Genomic DNA, 11,107 nt, shown 5'->3' on the forward strand with positions numbered 1-11,107 from the left:
TTATGAAATATACGGAAGCTTCATGGTTTAGTAATATCATCCGTCTCTCAATACAAATCAGTACTGAGCACAGATGTTCATCATCAGTGTATATAACTCTGACATTTTGTTCACTATAATTTTGATATTAGTGTTAATTAATACACAAGTTTCTATTCTGTACCAATGTAGTTTTATAAGAGTTATTCATTTATAACTCTTAGAAACCACTACTTATTTAAATGGGATGCTGAATACGACAGAAGTCTATTCTCCACATTATCTGACTAAACTAATAGTGTAATCGGTGTAAAACATTTCAATAAATCCTCAGTATAACTACTTTAAATTAAAAAATGGTTATTTCTTCTCTTCATTTGGACTGAACTTATACCTCACACAGCAGTAATCATGCTGACTGCTTCGACATCGTGAGTGAATTGAATTTCGAAACATTTATCAATATTTGATTGTCTCGTGTGATTAGCTTTTATAGTTCAGAAACAAAACAGTGGCATTTTACGTATTAAATTAAGTTTATTAATAAAATTATGAAGACCATTATTCGTTAACTTTATAAAAGTTAAAGATCACTTTAGAAATCAGGCAATTTCGCATATGTTAATATTCGTACTGCATGTTGATCGAATTCTCTTCAAGGACTCTACATCGTTTCACTAAAGGACAACAACAAATAACACAGATATTCATTGACAAACTATGAATAAATAGTGTATGAACAAGTAGTGAATATTTAGCCAATCTAGTTCGCACATTTACATCGAAATAAGTGATGTATTCAAAAATATTATTGGACGAAACCAACGCTTGTCTTATGTCGATGACGTCTTTTTCAAAAAATCTTAATGAGAGCTAGTTTTCTAAAGAGTAATATATTATCAATCCAGGTATCCGTTGTAAGTTCCAGTTAAATAATTTTATATTTAGGTTCGTCGTTGACTCTGAATTGACATTGAATATCTGAGCAAAGAAGCATGTGATCAATAGTAGTCACTATTTCATTTATCAAATAGCGCCCATTCAAGTGCAAGAACACAAGTTAGAAAGGTTTAACACCATAGTGATGTTAAATTAGTCAATAGTTTTAAATTATACACTATCTAGTCTGACCTAAAATACTTCCGATATCGAAATATACAGCAATAGAAAATGAATAACTTGACCATTGATCGCTGACGAAATCTCTGTGATCTACCACAAATTATAGGGAATTCTTCAGAAATGACGAAAAGTTTTCCGAATAATTTATGCATTTTTAGTGTTCATCACGGTTCTTATATACAAAAAAAAGATATTCTTGCAACAATACAGACTTCAGCTTTATCTCATAGAGGAAAACGTTTCTTCAGCGTATTTGAGAAATACTCGTTCACTTTTAGATGAAATATAAGTCAACTCTGATAAAACTTACATTTAATTTTTTTACTTGAAGAAAACAAAGCGTTTTATATATGATTTGCTATATGTAAAGCCCGTAATAAACTAAAAATACAATATTTATTCTCTAGATCTCTAGACCTCTAGATACATATTTGGATAATTGAGAATGCAAGTTCCATTTAAATCAAATGGAATAACGCAACGGAATCAAATTAACCATCTCAAAGAGCGTATACTTTTCATCAAGATTCAAAGATGCGTTTAAGAGCTGGAAGCATATTCTAATCAAGTGATCTACTTTTATCCGTCTCAAAATTTTGGAAAATACTGTGAATAACTCTTTCGTATAACAAGAATTCAGATGCTAAATTATGAAATGCATGAATAATCTGTTTATTTCAGACCCTCACGTATAGTCACACAAACAAATTGTATCAAAGTTGAACTTCAATGAAGACCACTAGTTTGAGTGTGGCTCAAATTCAAAGTTGCGTAACAATGTAGGACATATGTAGACACATGTACTAATATGTATCTATTTCATTTTGTAATGGAAACAAATTGAAAACCATTTTCGAACACTACAAAAATATTCAAATGTTTCTAAAGTCGCCTTCAGAGAGCTAAGAAGGAAAGCAACTTACGGATCTCTCCTAGTTTATAAGCTGAAATAGCAAATTTTTTGAAAGTTAGCATCTTGCAAACATGGACCTAATAATAAGTGTCTTATACACAAAAGTTAAAATGTGAAGATTAAAATATCTGAGAGGAGGTATGAACAAATATTTTGAACTAAACTATAGTTCGCTTAATATTAATCCACTTAAGACTATTTGATCTTCACTGGTGAAATACCTGTTACTCACCAGACACAGAAATGGTAATCGAGATATTATTCATGATTAAGTCACTCAGAAATCCTTGCGATTTATTTGATACAATCAAGAAACCTTAGTAATGTTTGGATTCATTCTAACTATCATTACAAGTGGTCTGATGTATTTTCGTATGGAAGAAAGGAAGGTTCATTTATGATAGTGAATACTTTTAATGTCATAAAGTCTAGTATGCGTTTTATTTGCTATTGTTTTATTTACTGACAAAATTTAATAACTGCTAATCAGTGGCGGTTAAAATGAGAGATCACCGCCAAATTTTACAGATATTGGTCTCGCAAAATAACCATGAACAATTTAACCACTTTTAGTATATAGTACCACTCCTAGAGCATTCATTCTTTATTCGCTGTGTGAAGTTAACCAGATGATATTGTTGATGTTCTTCATGAATTCGAAGAGATCATGGAGTTTCAAAATGCGAAACAAATTCAATATAAATTATATCAATTTTCACTTGTGAAATAATATTTTGAATACACACTATATTATTAGCGTTATATGGTATAAAACGTACCCATTCCACGCTTTCTCAGGACTATTTCAAGTAATCAAGAGTAAATATGTTTTGTGAATGAAAGTACTTGCGATTAAATCACACATTACACACCATTTGATTAAAACTTATAGGTAAGTTTTGGTCACGAGCCGAAAAGCATAAAACCTTGATCCTAAGTAAAGTGACAGTTGATCTCAACTTCATGCTAATAAAATACCTAGCATTAACTCATGTCATGTCGTCTTGTTTCAAGCCCTTATCAAATTTTGTAGATCAAGCGACTGCTAGTTTAGGTATTTCGAAACTTTAGTGGATATCAGGTGATTGAAGGAAATCTAATGCAAGGTCACTTTGTCTTTTCCTGTGCACATTTCGTATACATATCACGCCAGGTACTTTAAGCAAAGTGGAGATCACTATCATAAATTGATTTACATCAAGACATCTGATTGTTCCGAACTAACTGTAATCTTTAAACATCTCAACATAGCAAATTCACATTCACTAGTGACCACATCAAAACGTGATCAACAAATGTGATCGTTACTTATAAAATAGTACATACTCTAAGATAAATTTTTCCAAATAACTACATTTCTTACGGTCCATAATTCATTCAAATATTTTTTCAAAACTTTACACTTGAAACTTTCTAATGATTTTTGACGTTAGCTATCCAATGAATGAGAAATAATTCATAAGGCCAGCTGCAAATAACCTGACTCATGTCCGATTCAATGAAGCAATTACCACAAAATATCATACAAACGACAAGCTGAATGTGTTTATGTCCATGAATAATCCACCAACTAATCATTTAAACTTCCGAAAATATCCATCCTTTTTAAGTATATTTTCCGTCTAAAATTGACTTGTTTCTCGACATATTTCCACTTGCTTATTTGTTATGCGAGCTTAAATTTACTCCCAATAATAGTTTTCATATACTTTCTCCTAAACTCCAGTTTCAACTTATACTGACATTTAATTTCTGAAAAATAAAAATATCAAGCATATTGACTGAAATACATGAAAGGAATGATAACATGCTCTTACATAAGTTGAGATCATCTGCTCCAGAGCCTATATGGTTAGAATCGAACAAGAAAATTTAACCGTTTTCGAAAGATTGAAGTAAAACATGAAAACTTTATTTGCAATTATGTTTACTGAAGTAATTGCAAGTTTAATTGAGTCACATAGAAAGTTCAATGTGTTTGATTAGTTACCTATTCGTAATCATATCAAATCTTATTATATACACAAAAAAGAGATTTAAGTTCCTTTCAACAAGAAAATGTAAAACTGGTCAAGAAATAAAGAATAAAAGCGACATATTTTAAATCACCAGAAGTATATGAAACTAATTCTTCTTTTAAATAGTTTCTAAACAGAGTAGTGAACATACTTCTTGGTTCTGAAACGATAATACAAATAAATAGGAAGGTTGTTAGTAACAGATAGGTTTAAGTTCTACGTTGTGACTAACTGACTGACTGAAGTTGAATATAAATAGTCATTTTCCAATAAAGTTTTATGATGGTGGTGTTTAATATAACTTACAATGCTGAGATAGTCTCAGTAGTACTTGTTTGGATAATCAGTAGACATTCTACACAGTTAGGCGTATGTTATGGCCTAGTCTGAAATATCTTACCAATATACCAATGGTGCTGAACGTTCCAAGTTATTTCGTGATATGCCTGAAAGTAACCTAACATTATTTATTGAATTCAGCATAAAATCCTTGAATCAAGTTTAGTGCTTGTCAGGGAATATTTACTTAAGGCAATATTGATTGGTGGTTAAACATAATTTGTTCGGAATTCAAAAGGGAAACAAATACATAGCTGATATCATAATGCTAAACTTACTTATGACATCTAAAATGTCAAATTGTGTAAAGAAGTGAAGATTAATTTATCACTAAAATCAGAATTGGTACTTCGAAACAAAAACTGTAAGCTTTCTAATGTTATTACATTGGTTGAAGTTTTATTCAATTTTGCCAAATAAAACTGTACACGGAAAACATATTGACAATCGAGTGGTGGTACTTAATAAATTGCCTGTGATAATCCATTTATATAATAGTAAATAACAGTTCTGTCCGATTCGTACTAACATGATTGGCAAAAGATGAATAGACGTAAAACACTGCTACAAATTATAGTTCAATCTTTCTAAATCACTTAAAATCATTTAGAAAGCAAAATAGGTAGCTCTTTGTGTGAAACTTTGATACAACTTACCCTTACAATCATTACCGACTAAAGAAGCAAAAAATTTAAGTGAAAATCATCATAAAGAAATCCATGTACAAAATAATAAAAATCAAGTTGATCACATTCGTAAAGTCTTTTGTGTTTTTACTGTACTATCGTTTTCAGAAGCCAACTCACGTGTATAATCAGATAGCATACGAAGTCAGACAGACACATATGTTTAGCCTCACTGAAACCTCAGATGAATAATTAGAGATTCTGAAGTCCCTGAATATGATGTTACTTAAAACCACCACTAATTCTGAAATAAAGGATTTTGAAATAGGGTTTCTGAATGGTAAACGTCATTTAGCAGCACGTTGTTGGAATGTGAATACTGATATATTTGGGAAATTAATCTTCATGAACTTTATGACAGAATACTAAGTTGCGGTATCATAATGGCGTAAATCCCAATGATCTTGTTTATTCTCAACTAAGATAGAACAGAAAAGATGTTAACTTATAGCCTGTTTATCTTACACTAGACGATCCGTTCATCACATTTGTTAAAGACATACTTTACTTTCGTAGTCATTACCGATGTTTAGCAGCACAAAATGAACAGAGATTTGTCATGAAGAAGTCGACTTTATTCTTAGTTAATCAAGAATCAACTCTTGGTGTACATAAATATGTAATCGACGTACCACAACATATTTTTGCTACAAAAATAAGCAAACCAACAGTCAACAGTAATATCATTGTAAATAAAATCTTAAGTCAGCTGAATTACGTTGTATTATATTACTATGCATAATAATATAACTACTAATTACTTACAGTTTCCGTCTTCGTCTATTGTAGAAGTGGTAAATAATGAATATTGTATTTATTAAAATGTATGGCGATTATTTACAAGACGGAGGAAACAAATTCATTATCAATTATTAGACTACTCCGATCTTTAAAATGTCTGAGACCTGGTCTTTGTAGAAGAACTTACTACATGCTGTCTTTCATAATTAGTCGTTCATATTCGCTAAAATAAACTACTCATCGTTTTTTAATAGTACTTAATAATATGTCCATCTACAGTTCAGTTAGTGGTCTGTTTCTCATCCTGATGATTAATACATTTTTTCTCACAAGCAGTTGATGTACACCATCGACATTTAATCGTCTGTTTTCTGATGACCACTCATTTTGAAGTAACCAAATAAAATTTCGGGAACATTTTCTTGAGATCAGAAATACGTTGTGTAGTATTTTAGGTGCTGAAGTATTTCATTTAACTGGCAAGCTTGATCCGAATAGCTGGATGAATCAGAATGAATACATTGTGATCAAAACGACACATCTACAAAGTTTAAGTTGTATATCATCAGTGAGTTGACCAGCTTTGGTTAAAAGTCAGGTTTCTAGCAAGAGCATTTGCGTTTCGGAGCAATAACTGATGACAACTCTCTAATAATAGCATTCCAAGTTACTTTTGTCTTTTGTGTACATTGTGACAGATCGAGTTCTATGTTGACGTTTCTCTTAGCTTGAAATATATATAATAACAAGCTAAACAGTAAGTTGTAAGAAACTTTCAAATGCTTTGTTAGCTATTTATTAGACTGACGATTGTAATTATATAAAAATAAAAAGTCAACAATGAAATAACAACAAAACATGCGATGATCAAGAAACTCTACTGCAGTCGTCAAAGTAAAGTCTGTCAATATCTGATACAAAATACATGACATCTGACCCTTTTTTTATTCACTGCATATTTTGTAGTTTTGTGTCACGGATTAATTCCACATAGAAGACTATTGAAAATCCAGAGGTATTTGCAAGTTGTCGAGTCACTGAATGGAACACCTCGGATGTGTACATTCACCATCTTCCATTAAATAGAAACTAGAAACATCAGGACTCACGACTTGCACTGAATCTCTGGAACACTGAGCTGATATCCACTTACCTGCGTTTCTAATACAAATCAATTTCCAGAATTGAGGCTGTTATGTATATATTCATTGAACACCTAACATGTTTATACAATTCCGACTTCAATCTACAATGAAAAACTCGAAGATCACCTCTTAAGATTAGTTACTGGCATACACATGATGTTCTGCCATATGAAATTGTGGCGATTGCAGAATGGCAATATTTGCCTAATGATTGGTCACTGTGGTATATTTAGTTTAAAATAAAGGTAGCATGTACCTAACAAATGGTTTATTCTTTCTGGTTTGGTGATGTAACCCATGCAAAGATACTGTCTGTATGTCCTTCTCAGAGTCATAAAATTAAACGTTCGATATAATTCGGATAAACTTATTCGTTTATTATATATCGCTAGTAAGATACACCTCTGAAATAACACGATGCAATTTCACAGTAATTGATTGTAATAGGATGAACATAAATGAATATTATCTAAGCTCCGAAACTATTAGAACTAAAATGGATTTACATTTTGTTGCACTCGGACTCTTGCATCAGTTTGCTATTCCCACTTTTATTTATTTCTGTTAACAACTTTCATCTTTAAAATTTTTTGTAGATTTTCATCGACCAGAAATAGTGAGCACTTCAAAAAACTCATTGAGCAATCAATTTGACGTTTATAAAAAATTTGTATATAGTTACGTAGTATAAATTACACACATACCACAACAAGTTGTTTCTGTGAAACACAAAAAAGGTAATTCAGACTTCAAATTAACGATGTGATTTATCATTGAAAACATTATAATTTATGGATTCTCAGTGTTTCATGTTAATGGATTTTGTAGATTTTCATTCAATCAGTCAGCAATAATACCAGAATAGGATGATTTATTCATATATATATATACTAAATTGTCAGCACAGGACAGGTATGGCGAATCAGAACAAATAAATATGTGAGTATTATGAAGTGAAATACTGTCATAATGAGTTCCTACATTATATATAAACCTTCATATAATTTTCACGTCATTGTTGAGTCCTAATAAATCATAACTTCAATTTGAGTATTCATACACACTTAACAAAAGTAAATAAAATACATTTATACTAAACATTAAAGTTAGATGATTGTCAGCACTTTTTATTCCTCTCAGCTAAAAGCATTTAGCAGAAACCCATGCTTTCTTATATTCAAACTCAACTTTCTAAATGTATATATTTAAAAGTAAAATAATAATGAAAATCATTTCAAAATGGTTCAGCTTACTGTTACATGTGATAACTTCATAAAGGTTCAATGAAAACATTCATGTATTTTAATTAATTAACTTTTATTTATGTTTCTATCAATAGAAAAAATTGACCTAGATTCCATCTCATAATACGCTATCAGTCAATGTTCTATGGAATGAGTCGGGTGATTGACAGAAAATGAGTAGCATGTTCTGATATTCCATAAAGAGGAATTCGTATGGTACTGGCAAGAACACATTGATAATGTAACACAGCACACTTGTCTTCAAATCAGCTTTTACCCCTATATTACATAAAAGAAAATTAAGTCTTTAATACTCTGATACTCAATCGAACTGATAACATCTCGCCATAAGAAACAGATCAAGTCTTGTTTAATTCGGATTGACAACATTTAAGTAATCAATGCTGGACATTTTAGTTACAGTTCGCATGACGTTTTACGTATCTGAGAGAAGCAAATGTTATTCTATGAAAAGTGTTAAACAATCAACATCGTAGATGAAGCTGAGTGGTGTTCACAGGCGGTCACAACTAAAACAATTGTAAATTGACTCACCCCATTCAGTACCTAGTAATTTAAATGAGTTCACATTATATATTTACTATAATGACTCATGAAGTGTTGAATACGCTTACAATTTTCAACAGATGATACTCATGAACATTCACAAAACAATGAGATTTCCAGTTGAAGTCTCATTCAATTTATTTTGGCACGTTCATTCAAATTATTCATTCCAGAAAGGAATGAAAATTATCTTTTTAGAATTGATGCTTCTTGCTTTCATGTTTCACTGTGATCGGATAATAATCAACGTAAGATGGTGGTTGGAGGTGGTCAACAAGAAACCCTGGACCTGGGTTTCGTGCTACTTGGCACTCGTCAGCAAGGTGTACCTGTAATTTTGAGGGAACTGATGCTCCCTGACTTGACACGCATGACATTAATCACCACTCAGTGATCAACCAATTGTGAATAATCAGCATACTGGACACTGCTTGAAATATGAATTTAACTTGTATAACAATATTTATCAGTATCATCTATGGACTTAGGTTTTGCAAAATACATCTATTTCTGAAACTCAAGAATCTCATTAGATACGAAATATAGAGAGAAATGGCTTGGTATTTTTTGGTAAAATCCAAGAATTTATTATTAAACAACACAACAGAAATAGTTTCTCAATTTAACCTTGACTAAAGTTTCTTGATTTATCTCAATAACCTATTACTAATGTGCTCTGTGTCTTTTTAGTGTCTTTGTACAATTACAGAAATATTTTGTCTACATTTCCAGACGTAAAATGTATTAACTTATTAGGAATAAAATTCATGTTTCCAAAAATCTGTAAGCAAATTGCCATGGCATTTACAACGGAAAAAGATCGCCGTATATAAATGGGAAGTGAAAGAGTACGTTATGAAACGAGGCGTCTGAAGTTAATCTACTACCTGACCTAACGTTTGAACTAATGAAGTTTGGATTTTTTAATCATAATTAACTAGAGTTTCGTATCATATAAACTGTTTGTGAGTCTGGTGGCATTATGGTCAAACCAACAAAGAACATAGTAACCTTTTATAGGTCACCATGATATTATAATATAACATCCTTTCAACTTACTGTCAGAAAATATTGCAAGCAAATGAATAACATAGAAGATTGTCAAGCACATTGTACCAAGTAATTTCATTTTGTTACACAAAAGATGTACTAATTTTTCTGTTCTTTAACTTATATACCCAAAGTTTTGTGAAGCGGATACGTAAAAGTACGTAAAACCTTCATGTGACTGATAACAACTTCATTCTAATCCGATTTACTAATATGTGATTTTTCGGAAAATTATTAGGCGATTCTTATGTACATCTTCATACGCTTAACAAAATCGGTATGTAATAACTTACATTTGATACTTTTTATATTTTTTGTTGCCATTCGACACATCTAATCCTTGCATTAATCCACTAATTTACAGTACAGATCACATAAAATTCACATTTAATAACGGATACGAAGCAAACCGAATATTCGGATATGGTAGCCTTAGAAGATATATAGATCAGACCAAAGTCATATGTTCATATAATGTTCACTTCGTAATTAGCAATACATTCTAGCAAAATGTCTGATATTTTCGCTACTCATAAACGTCTAATAAATTTTAACAAAGTGATATACTTCATTATGACGCGTTCAATCAAGACAATTTTAATTAGTAGTGCTTGAAGTAACTAACCCCATCTGTAGCCCTTCTAAGATTACTGACCCTTCCAAGCCTGGATGAATGAAAATGGTTGAGCATGGTGTCCGAAACCCAATCCCATAGGAAACAGCCTTACTAAAAGATGCCAACCAGAGAAAAACGATTTAAACCATTTATACCTTCCCTTGGAGTTGAATTGTCTTCATTTCGATGAATTGCGATGCCTAACAGTGAAAGCCAAGATTCACTAGATCGATGTCTTTTCTGACAACCAAAACGAAAATTTGTATGGTTACATGAAATGTCCATATAATATGAGAAATTATGAGGACTAATTAAATAGCTGCGAAAATGATGAGACACGAATTGGCGGTTCTCGGAATAAGTGAAACCCATTACATTCAAGCTGGGCAGAAGAGATTAGATTCAAGAAAACTAGTGTTGTACTCTGGTCATGAGGAAGAAAATGTTTCGCACAGCAAGTCGTATTAATGCTGTTCAACCTATGCCCTCCCACATTAAATATATTGTTCTATACCCAAACAAAATGTGTTCTTTCTAAGTGCTAAACGTCATTTTGCTGAGTGTCACGATACCACGATCAAGAATAGGCAATGATGGAACTCTTACCCGAAATCTTATAGATTAGGTAGTCACATCATGACAAACCTACAATTTTGAGATTGTTTATTATTATAATAGTACTAAAAA

The 11,107-nt window shown here is 31.5% G+C and overlaps 1 protein-coding gene across 1 annotated transcript; it reads right to left on the bottom strand.

Annotated features, from left to right (window-relative positions):
* Positions 1–500: 500 nt before the first annotated feature.
* On the bottom strand, positions 501–9,873 carry Smp_159800 (MEG-2 (ESP15) family). Its single transcript, XM_018792529.1, has 14 exons — positions 9,814–9,873; positions 8,743–8,754; positions 8,197–8,211; positions 7,648–7,662; positions 5,823–5,837; positions 5,690–5,704; positions 5,028–5,045; positions 4,650–4,658; positions 4,184–4,192; positions 3,832–3,858; positions 2,794–2,814; positions 2,025–2,045; positions 1,412–1,425; positions 501–656 (listed from the first exon to the last, which is right to left on the bottom strand). The coding sequence occupies exons 1-14, from the start codon at positions 9,863–9,865 to the stop codon at positions 654–656; spliced, it is 246 nt and encodes an 81-aa protein (XP_018644293.1). The 5' UTR covers positions 9,866–9,873; the 3' UTR covers positions 501–653.
* Positions 9,874–11,107: the final 1,234 nt, after the last annotated feature.

The sequence above is a fragment of the Schistosoma mansoni genome (genome assembly GCF_000237925.1).
Source record: "Schistosoma mansoni, WGS project CABG00000000 data, supercontig 0255, strain Puerto Rico, whole genome shotgun sequence".
Taxonomy (NCBI): domain Eukaryota; kingdom Metazoa; phylum Platyhelminthes; class Trematoda; order Strigeidida; family Schistosomatidae; genus Schistosoma; species Schistosoma mansoni.